Source organism: Gopherus evgoodei, unplaced genomic scaffold (assembly GCF_007399415.2).
Source record: "Gopherus evgoodei ecotype Sinaloan lineage unplaced genomic scaffold, rGopEvg1_v1.p scaffold_62_arrow_ctg1, whole genome shotgun sequence".
NCBI lineage: Eukaryota > Metazoa > Chordata > Testudines > Testudinidae > Gopherus > Gopherus evgoodei.
In genome coordinates this window covers 339,597-358,389 of record NW_022060083.1, presented here as the reverse complement: position 1 = coordinate 358,389, position 18,793 = coordinate 339,597, and the positions used below count along the sequence as shown (strand labels likewise).

General features: G+C 51.9%; 1 protein-coding gene and 1 pseudogene across 1 annotated transcript; one reads left to right on the top strand and one right to left on the bottom strand.

Moving 5' to 3' along the window:
* Positions 1-815: 815 nt before the first annotated feature.
* Positions 816-1,775, top strand: LOC115643548 (annotated as a pseudogene).
* A 6,454-nt stretch (positions 1,776-8,229) lies between these two features.
* LOC115643573 (tetratricopeptide repeat protein 5-like) lies at positions 8,230-18,590 on the bottom strand. The gene is made up of 10 exons (XM_030547595.1): positions 18,483-18,590; positions 13,573-13,705; positions 12,946-13,157; positions 12,499-12,649; positions 12,008-12,099; positions 11,843-11,899; positions 11,319-11,465; positions 11,010-11,224; positions 10,424-10,568; positions 8,230-9,597 (listed from the first exon to the last, which is right to left on the bottom strand). The coding sequence occupies exons 1-10, from the start codon at positions 18,531-18,533 to the stop codon at positions 9,478-9,480; spliced, it is 1,323 nt and encodes a 440-aa protein (XP_030403455.1). The 5' UTR covers positions 18,534-18,590; the 3' UTR covers positions 8,230-9,477.
* Between the last annotated feature and the right edge of the window lie 203 nt (positions 18,591-18,793).

The window sequence follows — 18,793 nt, the reverse complement described above, 5'->3', positions numbered from 1 at the left end:
AACTCAGAACTGGACACAATACTCCAGCTGAGGCCATATCAGCATGGAGTAGAGCAGAAGAATTGCTTCTTGTGTCTTGCTTACAACACTCCAGCTAATACATCTCAGAAGGATGTTCACTTATTTTGCAACACTGTTAAACTGTTGACTCATATTTAGCTTGTGGTCCACTCTGACCCCCAGATCCCTTTCTGCAGTACTCCTTCCTAGGCAGTCATTTCCCATTTTGTGTGTGCCACTGATTGTGCCTTCTGAAGTGAAGCACTTTGTGTTTGTCCTTATTCAATTTCATCCTATTTACTTCAGACCATTTCTCTAGTTTGTCCCGATCATTTTGAATTTTAATCCTGTCCTCCAAAGCACTTGCAACCCCTCCCAGCTTGGTATTGTCCGTAAACTTTATAATTGTACCCTCTATGCTATTATCTAAATCATTGATGAAAATGTTGAACAGAACTGGACCCAGAACTGACTCCTGCAGGACTCTACTTGATATTCCCATCTTATGTTCCTAAAACTCATGCTTCAGGATTTAGCTGGCCATTGGCAGGGGCCAGGAAGGGATTTTTAACCTCTGCACCCCATGTATTCTCAGAGGAGTTTTTGGTGGCTTATTTTTTTTTTTTTTTTAAATCTGCTTCATATGAAGCATCAGGCGATGCCCATGGCTGGAGATAAGACAGTGAGAGGTGGAGTTTTGGATGAGATATGTATGAGAAAAACTGACTGACTATATGTGTGCTAGTCATTACTACTGTAACCACTAGACCCCTCTCCCCTCCCAGAGCTCTGGGCAGAACTTCTGTGTCCTGTTGATGGTTTATTTTCAGCTCTGGGGCTCCCCGATAAATCCAGCCAACAACACCATCACAGTGACTAAGTTCATCCTGCCGGGTTTCCTCTCCCTGGGCCAGCTGAGCCGAAATCTCCTGTGTGCCCCTCTCTCCTGCCCCTATGTCGGGGCACTGGCAGACAACCTGTGCATCATGTGGGCCATGCTGAGGGACCCCCCCCTCCAACACCTACCCATATACATCCTGCTGAGGAACTTCTCCTGGATGGAGACCTGCTATGTCACGGACACGGTGCCACGGATGCTCTCTGACCTAGTAAACCCTGGTGTCCCCATCTCCTTCCAGGCCTGCTTTTTGCAGTTCTACATCTTCTTTTCCATGGGGGCCACTGAGTGCCTCTTTCTCTCAGTCATGGCCTTGGATAGGTACCTGGCCATCTGCCGCCCCCTGCGCTACCCTGTCCTCATGTCCACACAGAGGTGCTGGGTGATGGCTGCCTCCTGCTGGCTCATTGGCTTCCTGTGGTTCATAGTGCCTCTCTCCCTCATCTCCCAACTCTCCTTCTGCAGGGCCACCCTGGATTGTTTTGTCTGTGACCCGGCCCCATTGCTGGCTGTCTCCTGAGCCCCAGCTCCCCAGGCTGAACATTCCTGCTATGCCCTGACTGCCTTTGTCATCCTTGGTGCTGCCATCTTCACCCTGACCTCCTCTGGGCTTATCATCAGGGCTCTGCTGCGGCTGTCCACAGGGGCCGGGCAGCACAAGGCCTTCTCCACCTGCTCCTCACACCTTACCATTGTGTTCCTGTTCTGGGACTCTGGCCTTGTCAACTACATCAGCCCGGCAGCCTTAGGGGGCAGTGGGAAAATGGCAGCCCTCTTCTACGCAGTGGGGACTCCCCTGCTGAACCCACTGATCTACAGCCTGAGGAACAAGGAGAGGAAGGAAGCTCTGAGGAGGACGCTGCTGGGGAAGCGGTAGGGGCTTCTGCTCTGTCCCCAGCCTGCAGGGACTGGCCGGTAATGGGGGTGGCAATGGGATATTGGGCCCTTCTCCTCCAGAGGTGCTGGCTCACACCTTCCAAACACAGCATTTTGCATGACCTTTAGGGGTCCCTCATAGCATAAAAAATGCCTGTGTGATGATACAGCCAGAACACAAGGTGAGCAGGGTGTGTGTGTTTGTGTCCTTGCTGGAGGAAACAAGTCCTGCTCAGTGTATGTGTTTGCAGGGGGTAGGAGAGCAAACTGTGTGTATGTGCAGGGAGGCTGGCTCGCATCTCTGCCTGTTTTGTGCAGCTGTATGTCAAGGCGATTACCTGGATCAATGTGTTCTCTCACACTTAGAGCCAGATAGAAAAGTTCTGCCCACCTTATCATCCAGAGAAGCTCCAGTGATGTCCAGAGACTGATAGCTGAAACCCAATTCATAGCAATGCTATCTTGTAGGTTATGGACTGCACTCCTCTCCCACAGCCAAGGACAGAACCCAGGAGTCCAAGCCCTGCAATCTAACCCAGTCAACCCCACTTGCCACTTACAGCCAGAGATAGAACCCAGGCATCCTAGCACCCTCATCTAACCTAGTAGTTTTCAACCAGGGGTATGTGTACCCCTGAGGATATGCAGAGTTCTTCTGGGCGTATATCAACTCATCTAAATATTTGCCTAGTTTTACAACAGGCTACATAAAAAAAGCACTAGCGAAGTCAGTACAACCTAAATTTTCAGACAATGCCTTGTTCATACTGCTCTATATACTATACACTGAAATGTAAGCACAACATTTATATTGTAATTGATTTATTTTATAATTATATGGTAAAAGTGAGAAAGTCAGCAATAGCGTGCTGGGACACTTTTGTATTTTTATGTCTGATTTTGTAAGCAAGTAGTTTTTAAGTGAGGTGAAACTTGGGAGTATGCAAGACAAATCAGACTCCTGAAAGGGATATAGTAGTCTGGAAAGGTTGACTACTTTGAGAATAGCAGGGACTAATGGGCACTTGAGCTACTGATCTAACCCACTCAACCCCAATTGCCTCCCACAGCCAGCGATAGAACCCAGGAGTCCAATCCCCCCTGATCTAACCTACTAGTCACCACTCCCATCCCATAGCAAGAGACAGAAATGAGAAGGGTTCTAACCATCAGGAACAGCTTTCCAAGGGGGGGAAACCATTAGTTTTAAGGGAGAACTAGGCCAATAGATGAGTGGGATTGCATGATGGGATTGCTTATGATGGGGAGGAGGGCAGGGTTTGGCAGCCCTGAAGCTCCTTTCTGGTTCATGTCTGATGTTCCTATAAGCTTACGCTTCCAGGTTTCAGCCAGTCACCTGTGGGGGTCAGGAAGGGAACCCCACCCCCAGGAAAACCATTTTGGTTTGGTTTGAGTTTGGGTTTTTGTATGGGAGGGGTTGCCTGTGTTGTTGTCTCTTTCTCAAAGCATCAGGGATGGCCAGTGGTAGAGATAGGACATCGGGTCGGGTGGACCAGGGCTCTGAGGTAGCACCCAGCATTCTCTGTCTCAGGTGCTCATCTGGCTGGTTCTTGCTCACATGCTCTGGGTCTAACTGATTGCTCTGTGTGGGGCAGGGAAGGAATTTTCCCCCAGATCAGATTGGCAGTGACCTTGGGGGATTTGCTCCTTCTTCTGCAGTGTGGGATGTAGCTCATTCATCAGGGTTATCTGGGTATATCTCGCTTAACCCTTTCCCTGCTATTGCTGGGGCTCCAGTGCCCATCAGTCCCTGCTATTCTCTGCCTGTGGCACATAACAGTTTAGCTTCCTGAGGGCTCTCCTACTTTGGTCTAATTTCAGCTGCTGGTTGGTATTGGTGGCCTGTGATCTACAGAAGGTCAGACAAGGTGATCTGTTGGTCCCTTGTAGCCTTAAACTCTAACCCAGGAATCCAGACTTCCAGACCCTGCTCTAACCCCCTGGATCCCACTTTCCCACTCCTCTCCAAGAACAATGGATAGATCCCAGGAGTGCTGACTACCCATCCCTCCCTGCTGTAAGCCACTGGACCCCACTGCCCTGTGAGAGCTGGTAAAAGAACCCCAAAGTCCTGGCTCCCAGTCCAGCCCTCTGACCACTAGACCCACACCCCCGCTGTGTCAATTTTAGGCATTAACGGGGGCTTTCCATCTCTATGGGGCGTCCATCCATTATCTTTCATGGGAGTTTGAGCCACTTTAAAGCACATGGACCAGACTGTAAATCCCTCAGCGTAATTAGCTTGTTTTGATATCTGAACTGATTTGGGCTGCTGGTGGAGCCAATTAAAGAGCTGAGCTGAGATTGCCAGTGGTTTTAATCCAAGTGCTAGGAGAGGGGTGGGGGTGTAGGTCAGGACAGGGTGGGTCAGGACTGGGATTCCCAGGCGGACACAGGAGCTGTGTCTCTAGGGTTGTCAAGGTTCCTTCCTCACTCTGAACTTTAGGGTACAGATGTGGGGACCTGCATGGACACTTCTAAACTTAATTACTAGCTTAGATCTGGTATCGCTGCCACAATCCAGAATTTCAGTGTCTGGAGCATTTTCTGTACCCCCAAAACTTTCCCCTCCCTAGGTTGCCTTGAGGGACTTCACCAATTCCCTGGTAAACACAGATCCAAACTCCTTGGATCTTACAACAAGGAGAAATTAACCATCCCCCCTCCTTTCCTCCCACCAATCCCTGGTGAGTCCAGATCCAATCCCTTTGGATCTAAAAAAAACAAGGAAAAATCAATCAGGTATTAAGAAAAAAGGCTTTTAATTAAAGAAAAGAAAGGTAAAAGAAAATCTTCTGGGAGAGATTAGCATACCAGCTACTCTCACAGACAACAGATTCAAAACACAGAGGATGTTCCTCTGGGCACAAATTTAGTTACAGAAAGAAAAAATACCCAAATACTCAATTTTTGATAATTCCCTTAATGGTACCAAGACAAGTTACAAAGAAAATAAACATAAACCTATTTATTCCTTTCTAAAACTTACTACTCTGATTAGAGGTTGGTTCCTTGATCTTTTTCACTCCCGCTGAAACTGAAACTTTAAACAAAGGAAAAACTTCCCTCCTTCCTTTTGAAACATCTTGTTCCCCCATTGGTTCCTCTGGTCAGGTGTTAGCTAGGTGAACTTTTTAACCCTTTCTAGGTAAAAGAGGCATTAACCCTTAACCATCTGTTTATGACAAGGGTGCATTCAGCTCTTGGTCTCAGGTTCACATGGACCCCTGGTCTGCTGGGAACGAGCTCACTCATTACACATGGGCCCTACTGCACAGAGCAGGCGGGCATCACTACTGAAAGGGGGCCTAGTTCATCAGGGTCCAACACAAGGCGAGTGGGGTGAGAGACACGTCCTGGGACCACACACCTCACTCAGGCACAGTAGAACAGTCAGCTACTATCCTGAGGGGCAGGAAGCCTCTCACTCCCCATCTGAGATAGGAGCTCCAGCAGGGATGAACCCAACACCTGACAGCCCACGGAGACGAGCAGGGGGAGGAAATTCCTTGAAAAGTTCCCATGCTCCCGTTGTCATTCCTGCACACTTCACCCCTACCAGGCTCCCTCCCACATCTGGAGACATAAGGGGCTAGATCCACACAGGGAACTTACACCCAGTGGTGCAGTGCCTGACATTTAGGTTCCTGCTGCCTATTGCAATCCAGAGCCCCTAGGTAGGTGCCCAGGCTGCATAGACCACGCATGGGGCTAGACAGGTACCTACAGCTCGGAGCCACCAAAACTAACCAAAGGGAAATGCCAAGGAGAGGGATGTGGCCAAAGTGCTGCTGGCCCCTCTCACAGCTGACACTCCTCTGTGGGAGGCAGGAACCTAGCATGAACCTGTGAATTTGCCTAAATCCTTTTACGAACCATCTGTACGGCTTTGTGCTGATCCCCTTGGTGGCACTTCCCCTCTAGGGGAAGGAATCAGATCTCTTCCTGGGCCGCAGCACACCAGGCCAGGTATTCACAGAGCCACTAGAACCTTCTGGACTGGAACCAACGTATTGGGATGGAAGACCCTAGACAGATGCGGGGAACCTCAGGGACTGAAGACGAACCCCTAGCTGCAGAGCCAGCTGAACGTGTTGGCGATTGTGTCGGGAGGACAAAGACATGGGGGGACAGGTGACTGTGTCAATGGGAGCTGTGCTCACCTAGGTAACTCTGTGTGCTGGACTGAGGGCCAAAGAGAGCAGAATGGGGTGCAGGGAGCAGGGCATGGACAGGCCCTGGCTCTTACTAACAGAAACTGTAACCCAAGCCTGCCTCCCTCCTACTAACCCAAAGCCTGGGGGCATGCAGCCAGAGGACTGATAAGGGCCTCCTTGGGTTGAAAAGGCTCCGTGGTATTGCTGCAGAGCCGGCCGGAGGACACTGTGCCCTGCAGAGATAGAACAAGCCTCCTCCAGGAGTTCGGCCCAGCCAGGGAACCCCCGAGACAGGGATCACTATCGCCCTCAAGCTGGGACGAGGAAGCCTGGCCCTGTGGAGCTGGGTGGATGCTTGGGGCCAGCCCACTGTCATAAACAGATAGTTAAGGGTTAATGTCTCTTACCTGTAAAGGGTTAAGAAGCTCAGTAAACCTGGCTGACACCTAACCAGAGGACCAATGAGGGGACAAGATACTTTCAAATCTTGGTGGGGGAAAGTCTTTTGCGTGTGCTCTTTGTTTTGGGGGTTGTTCGCTCTTGTGACTAAGAGGGACCAGCCGTCAATCCAGGCTCTCCAAATCTTTCTGAATCAGTCTCTCATGTTTCAAACTTGTAAGTAACAGCCAGGCAAGGTGTGTTAGTCTTATTTTTGTTTTCTCAACTTGTAAATGTTCCTTTTTGCTGAGAGGATTTTACCTCTGTTTGCTGTAATTTTGAACCTAAGGCTAGAGGGGGTTCCTCTGGGCTATATGAATCTGATTACCCTGTAAAATATTTTCCATCCTGATTTTACAGAGATGATTTTTACCTTTCTTTCTTTAATTAAAAGCTTTCTTTTTAATAACCTGACTGATTTTTCCTTGTTTTAAGATCCAAGGGGATTGGATCTGGACTCACCAGGAACTGGTGGGGGAAAGCAGCGGGGATGGTTAAATTCTCCTTGTGTTAAGATCCAAGGGGTTGGATTGGTGTTCACCAGGAACTTGGTGAAAAAGCCTCTCAAGGCTGCCCAGGGAGGGGAAGGTTTTGGGGGGACAGGAAGTGATCCAGACACTGAAATTTTTGGATGGTGGCAGTGATACCAGATCTAAGCTAGTAATTAAGCTTATAAGTTTCCATGCAGGTACCCACATCTGTACCCTAAAGTTCAGAGTGGGGGAGGAACCTTGACACCCACTAAGGGAGAACTTCCAGGAAATGTGTCTGCAGATCTCCTACTATGCAGGGGTGCTGGGCTGTGCAGCAGGGCTGATTCTTGGTCTCTGCTGTTTCGCTTTGTATGATGCAGTCCTTGGCTCGGGGACTTGAGCCTGACTTTCCCCCTCCCGGCTGGATGCCCTGACCACTGGCCTATAGAGTCAGTCCCACCAGCTTGCAGCTGTTTGGTTATTTGACATCCACAGGAGGCTGAGAAAAGACCCGGATCAGAATGATCCTCTCACCTCCTAATCCCCAAGAAAGCAGGGCCCTACAGTGAGGATCTCAACTGGGGTCTCCCCCATCCTCGGTAAGTGCTCCATCCGGTGCTGGGGGGGACCTATGGACTAAATTTCCGGGGTCTGCGAAAGATTTAGACTGAAAACGGACTGACCAGAATCAAGCTATATATACAGATGATAGATTGCCAATGGACTCCATGCCACCACTTGAAATTTCCAAAGGGGTCTACATCACCATTCGAAATTTTTTAGGAGCCCGTCAATGAAAAAAAGGTTGAGAAATGCTGCTCTAGAGTACGCAGGAGCGTCTCCTCCTCCAGGGCTTAGACTGAGCAAGGGGTCAGGACTGATGGGACTGGCGCAGGCCCACTGACCGCAGTTTAGGGACCCACCAGGTTAGGCAGCGGCTGAGGGGGATTTGGAGGATATAAGAGTATGTCTACACAGCAACTAGATAGCTGGGACCCTCCAATCTCACAGGGTCCTAGAGCCCTGACATTTATACAGCAGTGAAACAGCCCCGCAGCCTGAGCCCCAGGAGCCTGAGTCGACTGACATGGGCCAGCCGCTCATGTCTACTCGCTGCGTAAACTCTCTGTGCATCTGCCCGAGTCACTTCTTCTAGCTGAGTAGTTTTCCCTTTGCCCTATAGGGCTGCCTTAATCCCAGGGGCCTGACCAGCTGCTCAGAGTCAGAGCTAATTAGGGCTGCATCTCCATTTGCCTTCCCAAGAGAAATAATCGAAACATTGGGAACATTGAACAGTAGTTAAAGAGACAGACTGACAGGTGGTTGTGTAGGGGGATGGATGCACTGACACGACTCAACGACCATGAACCTCATCGATAACAGGTTTTATTCATTACAAAAGGAAAAAAAACAAATTTTAAACATATAAAATTATAAAACAAAACAAACCTTCCAAAATAAATATACCACTGCTCTGTACACACAGAGAGCAGGTCTGTACACACAGAGAGCAGGGCCCCGGGCCAGATCAGCTCTGTACACACACAGAGCAGGGCCCCGGGTCAGATCCACTCTGTACACACAGAGAGCAGGCCCTGGGCCAGACCTGCTCTGTACACACATAGAGCAGGGCCCCGGGCCAGATCAGCTCTGTACACACACAGAGCAGGGCCCCGGGTCAGATCCACTCTGTACACACAGAGAGCAGGCCCTGGGCCAGACCTGCTCTGTACACACATAGAGCAGGGCCTCGGGCCAGATCCGCTCTGTACACACAGAGAGCAGGCCCTGGGCCAGACCTGCTCGGTACACACAGAGAGCAGGGCCCCCGGGTCAGACCCGCTCTGTACACACAGAGAGCAGGGCCCCCAGGCCAGATCCGCTCTGTACATACACAGAGCAGGGCCTCTGGGCCAAACCCGCTCTGTACACACACAGAGCAGGGCCTCGGGCCAGACTCGTTCTGTACACACACAGACAGCAGGGCCTCGGGCCAGACCCGCTGTGAAAGGGCCCTAAAAAAGTCCGACTCCCAAACCCACAGGGACTACGCACCTACAACACCCCTTAATCACCTTTGACTGTCCCCACGTCATAAGCCAGACAAACCGAGGGGGATCAGGGCCAGTGATTCCAGTCCATGGGAAGGAGACAGGAAGGGGGAGTGTGGCAAAGGAGAGGAGGAGAAAAGGCAGAGCACAGGTGCTGATGAAGGAGGCATTGGTGGGCTTGGTAGGGGTCTCCTAGTCCAAATTTCTAGTGCAATTTCTTCACAGCTGGGATCAGCCCATTGGAGTGGTTTATTGGGGTACCAGGGGCAGAGCTTGGGTAGAGCTCATTGCCATGGGAGAGACGACCATGTTGAGTGGAGAGAGAATGGGAAAAGAGAATTCTGTCCCTCTTTGTGGGGGGATGGGGGGAATCACCCCATTCTCAGTCCCCATCCTTTGCCCCAATACCCAGTTGTAAATCCCCTGCCGGCCCCACAAGCCTCTCTAAGCCATTATACTCATGGGATCCCTCAAGGGGCAGCAGACAGCAGGACAAGTCCGACCCCTCCAGCAGCCGCATCAGAGGACAAGAAGCTATCTTTGCACATTCCTTCCCCAGGGCATCATTCGCTCTGCACTCGATATGCCACAGTAGCTGCCGCCTGGGTGCCAGGTCCCTGCGTCTTGCCGTTCACCACCAGCAGGAGTGGGGTCTCCACACGGATCCCAGGGAAGGAGAAGCTCTGGGGGTACCGTGGAGACAGAGAAGTTAGTCAGAAGGGTGGTTAGCTCTGAATCCTAATGATGAATGTTTGCACATCATGGATTGAAATTTCCCCACCCATCTATGAGGCAGGGTAAATTCCACTGTTAACTCCTACTGATGGTGATTTTCATTTCATATGCTGAGGTTTCCAAACCTGCCTAGGGGATCTGGGTGCCCAAATTTAACAGGTGTCAGGAGCCCAAATCCCCTAGGCAGCTGTAAAAAACCTGAAGAGCCAGTGTGTCGTCCTCCCACCTTCCTGCAGAAGACTGAGATGTGCTCTAGTGAGGAAGAAGGTGCCCAGTCTCCCAACAACAGAGTCAAAATTAACTCTTTCCCTGCTGGGCAACTAGTGGGCTTCTGCTTCCCTGGACATGGGGGTGAATATTGGGGTAGGGAATTGCAACCCCTCTCCCCCAATTTAAAGGCATTTCCTCTACCCTATATAAAGGGGGCTGGGAAAGACACATCGCCCCTACCATGCTGTGAGAAAGGCCCCATCACTCTGGCATCTGTGGCCCTATAACTGAGGTCTAACAGTTCACATAGGAAGTGATGCACTTAGCAGACAGGAAGTGTGGAGTTCATTCATGCCTCTTGCCACCGCAGTGGGGGTGGGAAGAAACAACAGGTGGAGAGAGGGGCATGAGGAAAGAGTGGGGATTAACCCTTAAACTGAAGAAGGGCTACAGTTCTGTATCAATCTATCTCTGGTGACTTCCCATATCCCTTCTCCCGTAGGGCCAGGCCTACGAATCCCTCCAGCACTAAGCCTGGGGCAGGGAGGACCGGGCCACACTCACCTTGCCCTGGTGCTGGACGTGGTGATGCCGGAGGTGCGGCTCAGGGATGGCCACTGAATCACCGATGAGCACACCCCAGTTCTGGACCATGTTATAGACAGTGACAGCAAAACAGGGGCCCTTGGAGTCAACCAGGCCGAACGTGCTGCCAGAAAACCAGGCGAGATTGTGAGTAAGGTGATGGGACAGGAGGTGAGGGGACGGACAGATGGTGCTGAGGATGCATAGATGGATGGATCGAATGCCACATAGATGGCTATGAGAATGGTTGGATGGGTGTACAGAACTGAGGAAACACGTGTGGGTGAATGGAGCTCAGGACTGACAGAAGGATGGACAGAGCTCAGGACTGACAGATGGACAGAAGGATGGACAGAGCTCAGGACTGACAGATGGACAGCAGGATGTATGGAGGACAGAGCTCAGGACAGACAGATGGACAGCAGGATGAACAGGGCTCAGAACTGACAGATGGGTAGCAGGATGGATGGATGAACATAGCTCAGGACTGACAGATGGACAGCAGGAGGATAGGCAACATCAACTGAAAGCACTACAGATGGATGGATGGACAGGTGGTACTCACAAGGGCACCTTCTCGTCTGTGGTGAGGCTGAAGACCACCCTGCCCAGCACTACAGCCCCAGTGTTCACACCCGGCTGTAAGGCGCTCAGGAGCCGATGCTCCAGTGCCACCTTCTGGCCTGAGGACCCCTGATACCACCCATCCCCACAGGGGCCCAGGTGGGATGGGCGCAGGCTTCCCAGCATGCTCTGCAGCTTCTTAACCTTCACTTTGCCCTGCAGGGGGAGGAAGGAGGGCAGGGTCACTGACTGAGACATGTCTCCCTATAGGGCAGGCAGGGGAGAGCAGGGAGGAGGAAAGATACTCTACCTTGTTCTCCAGGAGGCTGGTGAGTCGCTCCAGGAAATCCAGAAGCTGCTGTTGGCGCTGCTGGGGTTCGGGCCAGGCTGGGTCAAGGGCTGTCGCACGGGAAAACCCCTCCAGGGCCTCCGTATAATTCTCCTCATATTTATGCAGCTGACCCAAGAGAAACATAGCACAGTGCTAGGGTTATAGCAATGGGGCTTGGCACAAGGACTCTAGTGGGTTAGAGTGAGGAGGCTGAGAACCAGGACTCCTGGTTTCCATTCCTGGCTCAAGGTGTGAGGGGTATAGGGGGAAGCAGGATTCCTGGGTTTAATTCTTGGCTCTGGGAGGGGAGTGGGGTCTAATGGTTAGACCAGAAAGTACAGAGCTCATGCCTTCCAGCAGGAGGCAGCAGACACAGGAACACAGAGCCCCTAAAACCACACTGGGGAACTGATGCTGGCACTGCCTCCCAGGGGAAAGTGCCCCTCTGAGACCTTGACTCCTTTTGGTCACACCTTCCACTCCCCTCCCTCCCACCTTCTCACCGTAGCTCTGTTGAGGTGCAGGTCTGGGTTACAGGATGCTGTAGGATCCACCTTTTCCTAGGGTGGAGAGGAAATCAACATCAGATCACCCCCACTGAGCATTCTGCCCTGCTCCCTGCAGCACAAGGCTCACTTGCAACCAGTAGAAGACAGGGCAGTACCTACCGCCTGGGCATATGCACTTAGGGCCTGCTGGGAGATACTGGGGTTCTGGCCTGTGTTGAAGAACAGCGAGAGGTAGGCATTTCCCAGGATGTCTGCGGCAGAGAGACACAGAGGTTAGCACAGAGAACAAATGGACAGAGGACGTCAAAGAAGATGAACAGCTGGTTGGTTGGAGGCATATAGCTGAGAATAGAGGACTGATGGATGACTCCAGCTGAGGATGGGTGGAGGGATGGCTATAGCTGAGGATGGATGGGTGGAGGGATATAGTTGAGGGGAATGGATGGCTACAGCTGAGAATGGAGAGTTGGCTGTAGGGATATCGCTGGGGTATACTAGTCTCCCCCGAGTCACATGACGGGCAGGAAGTTGCAGAGCACACTGAGAAGCCTGAGCCCCTCCCAGCTGGTGCCATGTGGGGTCCCAGTGTCCCTTGAAGCAAGGAGTGAGCAGGAGCAGTGCCTGGAGGAGAGAAAGGGGCTGTCACTCACACCACGACCGACCGTCCCGCACGTCCATCTGGACAGCCAGCTTGGCCTGCCGGACACTGTCCATGACATTCTGGGCGTGCTGCTCTGTGCTCTTGGCTCGCAGCTGCCGCAGCACCATGGACAGATTCTGAAGCGAGACCTTGTTCTTCCGCTGTGGGAGAGACACGGAGCCAGGGTCAGCACCTCAGCCCGGCCTCCTGCCTCCTCATCCACGCCCTCTCTGCCCTCAGATTGACCAGCCCTGGCTCCCCTTCCCTCCCCTCTCCTGAATCGGCCCCTCGGCCCAGCCAGCCCTGGCTCCCCTTCCCGGAATCAGCCCCCTCCTCCCCCAGATCGGCCCATTGGCTCCAGCTACCCAGCCCCCTATCGGACAACCGGGTCTCTCCCTTCTCTACCCCCTGGGATCGGCCACACCTGCCCATCGGGATGCCTGGGGGTGGGACTCACATGCCCCAGGGCCCCAGAGAAACAGGTATGGGCTGCTGTGATGTCTCCCTTTTTCCAGTAGGCCTCGCCCAGCTGGTTCCAGGCCTCCACCAGCTCTGGGTCCAGCTTCACAGCCTTGGCCAGCAGCTCCTCAGCCTGGGGGTTGTAGTCGGGTGTAATGTTCAGAGCCTTCCCCTTCAGCATCAGCGCCCAAGCCCGGCCTTGGGAACAGCCTGGAGAGAAAGAGCCACAAAGGGAGGGCATAGCCTGTGGCACAAATCCCCTCTGGCCCCAGGGCAGTGGGCTGGCTGGGTGAGGGGGTGAGGAATGAGGCAGGGGCCTTTCCCCTCTTGGGGACATCAGCTCGCCTCCAATCCCAGGGCAGGGGGCTGGATGGCTTAGGAGGTGAGGAATGGAACACTGGTCCTTTCCCCTCTAGGGTCACCAGCTCCAATCCAGCCCCAGGGTGGGGGACTAGTTGGCTCAGGGGGTGAGGAATAGGGCATGGAGCTTTTCCCCTCTAGGGGGCTCCAGCTCCAATGCAGCCACAGGGGGCCCAAGGTCTAGCTAGCTCATGAGGATGGGGAATGGGGCGCCAGGTTTTCTGCTCTAGGGCAGGGGGTGCATTTCCCTCTTATATCCAGTTACCATCTATCTCGCCCATCTGCTGTAGTGTTTTCTCCATTTCCTCCAGCACATCCTGCTGCTTTCTCCCAGCATCCTCCACACTGTGGCTTTCAAAGTAGTGATCCCGGAAATAGTACAGGCCATCGACCAATTCCTGTGAGGATGGGGGACAGGTGGGTGAGAGGGGCAGGGGTGGGAACGATCACATCGGTAAACTACACCCTAGCAGCCCCAGCTACTTAAGGGGGCATGTAGCCTGGTGGTTAAGGCACTGGCTTAACACTCAAGAAACCAGGGTTCAAAGCCCAGTTTTACCAGAGACTATACCAGTAACCTTGGGTAAGTCACTAGGCTAGGGATTTTAAAGGAATGAGGCCCCCAAATGATACTGAAACCCTATTGGGCTCCTAACTCATTTGGTCTCATTTGCAAATCCATGTAACTGAATCTCTCTGTGGCTCAGTTTCCTGCTTAGGTTGGGATTTTCAAAGCTGGCTGAGGAATTTGGAAATCAGTTCCCATTATTAGATGTTTTACCATAGTGCCTGGGAGCCCCCGTCATGACCCAGGGTTCCTCTGCGCTAGATGCTGTACAAGCACAGAACAGAACAGCATCCCAGTTCCAGAGAGCTAATTAATGGGAACTGGGCTTCCCAATCCAATATACAGTTCTGATCGCATCCATTTTAGATGACAAGCTCTTCAGGGAGGCACTGGCTCACTGTGGGTCTGTGCAGCACCCGGCACAAGGGCCTTCACTTCAGTCAGAGTCTGCAAAGCACTTGGCAGAACAGGACCCTGATTTTATTAGGGGTTTGTGTGGTACCCAGTAAGGCCGTGAACACACTTAGGTGTCATTCAAAGTGCCCAGAGGATCAAGCTGTAGATATGAGCCCTACCAGCTGATGTACAGGCCTCGCACACTGCAGCCTCTCATGGCTTTCACCACTGTTATTATTAATAATCTGTCTTATGGTAGCGCTTATCCAATGTCAGAGCACACATTGTGCTGGGTGCTGCACAGACCTCAACTGAGATCAGGGCCCCATTGTGCCCGATGCTGCAGAGATCCTGACCGAGATCAGGGCACCATTGTGCCAGGCACTGCACAGACCCTGACAGAGACCCTCAATTGTGCTGGGCACTGCACAGACCCCTACAGAGATCCCCTATTGTGCTGGGCACTGCACAGACACAGTGGGAGACAGACTCTGCTCTGAAAAGCTCCCCTGTCTAAACAGGCAAAGGAATGATCATTATCCCCATTTTATAGACAGGGAAAGTGAGGTACAGAGGGGAAGTGACTTCCCCAAGCTCAATGGTGGAAGTGGAAATGGGACCCAGGTCCAGTGCCCCAGCCAGCCTCTTAATGCCCCAAATCTCAGTGACTCAGTCAGAGACCTCCCTCCGCTAATGATTTTAATTACAAACCCAGTGCACAGTTAATCAAGGCAGTGTATAAATGTTACGTCCCAGGGCATTTTACAGGCTATTTCCCATTACAGGCCTGTTATTTGCACCCATCTTGGGCTGGGGGCTTTAAATAGCAAAAGGAAAATGGCTAAACCCACCCAGATGCTCAGAGAGAGGGTGCAGGGCAAAACATATGGCAAAGGGAGAGGTTAATTCTGACACAGGAATTGCAAAGGTAGACGGCAGTGTAAGGGAGATACAGGGCGAGGCTCTGTGTGTGCGTGTGCATCTCTCTGTGTGTTCGTGCACGGATCACTGTGTGTATTGGTGTGGATGCACAGTGATTAGTGTGTGTGTATATATTGTTGTGTGGCTGCATCGTATGCGTGAGGGATCAGTGTGCACTGGTGTGTGTGCAGGGAGAAGAGAGGGAGAGTGTACACACAGGGATCAGTGTATGTATCACTGTGTGTGCAGGCATCGGTGTGAATCTGTGCTTTTCTCGTGTGTGTGTATAGGCTGATGTGCATATGTGCACACTGCTTTGTGTGTGTCTGTATATGTGTGCATTTATCTGTGTATCGGGGGTGGGGATCGGTGTGTGTATGTGTATCGGTGTGTCTGCATTGCTCTGTGTGCGTGTATCGGGGGATCGGTGTGTCTGCATTGCTCTGTGTGTGTGTGTGTATCGATGTGTCTGTGCATTGCTGTGTGTGTGTGTATCGGTGTGTCTGTGCATTGCTCTGTGTGTGTGTGTATGTATATTGGTGTATCTGTGCGTTGCTCTGTGTGTGTTTCAGGGGGTAGGGATCGGTGTGTCTGTGCATTGCTGTGCCTGTGTGTATCAGTGTCTGTGCATTGCTCTGTGTGTCTGTGTGTATCGGGGGATGGGGATCAGTGTGTGTATGTCTATCTGTCCAATGCTGTGTGTGTGTGTATCGGGGGGTCAGTGTATCTGTGAAATGCTGCGTGTGTGTATCGGGGGGGTCGGTGTATCTGTGCAATACTCTGTGTGTATCCATGTGTCTGTGCATTTGTCATAAACAGATAGCTAAAGGTTAATGTCTCTTTCACCTGTAAAGGGTTAACAAACAGTGACCTGCAACACCTGACTAGAGGACCAATCAGGAGACAAGATATTTTCAAATCTCGTGTGGAGGGAAGCCTTTGTGTGTGGTTTTGGGTTTGGCTTTGTTCTCTCTGGGTCCTGGATGGGACTAGAGGTGCAACCAGGTTTCTGCCAATCTCCCTGCTACAGTCTCTTACCTATTCAGAATTGTGAGTAAGAAAAAAGGTGGTTATAGTCTTTTAATTTGTTTTCTTATTTGCATATGTGTACTTGCTGGAAGTAGCTTAAATTGTGTTTCTGCTGGAGAAAGTTTCTTTCTATTGTTTATAAGTTGAAAGACCCTGTAACTTTTTACTATCTCCATTGCAGAGAGAAGCCTTTTACTTTTTTCTTTCTTTTTTTTATTATTAAAGGTTTTGCTTTAAGACCTGCCTGATTTTTTTCTCCTAGTTAAGGCTCAAAGGAACTGAGGCCACGTCCAGACTACCCGCCGTATCGGCGGGTTAAAATCGATTACTCGGAGATCGATATATCGCGTCTAATCTAGACGCGATATATCAATCCCCGAGCGCGCTTATATCGATTCCGGAACTCCATCAACCCCAACGGAGTTCCGGAATCGACACGGAGAGCCGCGAACATCGATCCCGCACAGTGTGGACGGGTGAGTAATCCGATCTTAGATATTCGACTTCAGCTACGTTATTCACGTAGCTGAAATTGCGTACCTAAGATCGATTTCCCCCCCCTAAGTGTGGACAAGCCCTGAGTCTGTGCCCACCAGGGCATTGGTGGGGAGAAGGGAAAGAGAGCAGGGAGGGAAAGGTAAATTTCCTCTTTGTGTTAGATTCACGGAACTTGAATCTGTATTGCCCCTGGGAGAAGAGGGAAGAAAAACCTGCTCTCAGCGTTTATCTGTGTATCTCTCTCCGGGGAAGAAGGGAGGGGAAGTGGTGATTCAAGGATTTGAAATCACGGTAGTCTCCTAGTGTAACCAGGGAGGAAGAAAGGAGGGGGGAAGGGAAATGGCTTATTCCCCTTTGTTGTGAGACTCAAGGAATCTGGGTCTTGAGGTCCCCAGGGAAGGTTTATGAGGGACCAGAGGGTGTCAGGCCCTAGAAATTCCTGACTGGTGGCAGCGCTACAGAATCTAAGCTGATAATTCAGCTTAGAGGACTTTATGCTAGTACCCATATCCTGGACGCTAAGGTCCAGATTTGGGAATTATACTATGACAGCATTGCTCTGTGTGTGTGTGTGTATCGGGTGAGTCGGTGTATCTATGCATTGGTGTGTGTGTGTGTCGGGGGGGTCGGTGTATCTGTGCAATGCTGTGTGTGTGTATATCGGGGGGGTCGGTGTACCTGTGCAATGCTGCGTGTGTGTGTGTATCGGGGGGTCGGTGTGTCTATGCAATGCTCTGTGTATATCGGGGGTCGGTGTATCTGTGCATTGCTCTGTGTGTGTGTATCGGGGGGTCGGTGTATCTGTGCAATGCTCTGTATGTGTATTGGGGGGGTCAGTGTATCTGTGTAATGCTCTGTGTGTGTGTGTATCGGGGGTCGGTGTATCTGTGCAATGCTCTGTTTGTGTGTGTGTGTCTATCGGTGTATCTGTGCAATGCTCTGTGTGTGTATCAGGGGGTCAGTGTATCAGTGCAATGCTCTGTGTGTGTATCAGGGGGTCGGTGTATCAGTGCAATGCTGTGTGTGTGTGTGTATATCAGTGTGTCTGTGCATTGCTCTGTGTGTGTGTGTGTATCAGGGGGGTTGGTGTATCTGTGCATTGCTCTGTGTGTGTATCGGGGGGTTGGTGTATCTGTGCATTGCTCTGTGTGTGTGTATCGGGGGTTGGTGTATCTGTGCATTGCTCTGTGTGTGTATCGGGGGGGTTGGTGTATCTGTGCATTGCTCTGTGTGTGTGTGTGTGTGTATCGGGGGGTTGGTGTATCTGTGCATTGCTCTGTGTATCGGGGGGGTTGGTGTATGTGTGCATTGCTCTGTGTGTGTATCAGGGGGTTGGTGTATCTGTGCATTGCTCTGTGTGTGTGTGTGTGTGTCTATCAGGGGGTCGGTGTGTCTGTGTAATGGTGTGTGTGTGTGTGTATCAGGGGGTCGGTGTATCAGTACAATGCTGTGTGTGTGTGTGTATCGGGGGGTCGGTGTATCTGTGCAATGGTGTGTGTGTATCAGGGGGTCGGTGTGTCTGTGCAATGGGGTGTGTGTGTGTGTGTGTGTGTATCAGGGGGTCGGTGTGTCTGTGCAATGCTCTGTGTGTGTGTGTATCAGGGGGTCGGTGTGTCTGTGCAATGTTGTGTGTGTGTGTGTATCGGGGGGTTGGTGTATCTGTGCAATGCTCTGTGTGTGTGTCGCTCTCACTCACAGCCCCCAGGAACCGGCAGACGCAGAGTTCGCCCCCTCGGCCGCGGCCGCAGCAGCCCCGCCGGTACCTGCAGGGTTTGCACGGCCTGGCGGCTTCCTCCTTCTCCCTCCGCAGCCATGTTCGCCGAGCTCCGCCCCTCCCTCCGCCTCGGCGTGAGCGCGCTGCAGGGCGAGCCTGGCCGGGCTGCGGGGAGAGCAGGGACCTCTGCGGGGCGGGCGGGGGAATGCGGCACTCAGCGCTTGCCCCCCCCCCCCGCCACTCCCGCACGCAGCCCCTCCCTTGCAACACCCCCCTTCACAGCCCCTGCATCGTTCTGCAGACACACAGCTCCTGCACTGCACCCCCTGCATTGCTCTGCACACACAGCTCCTGCACTAC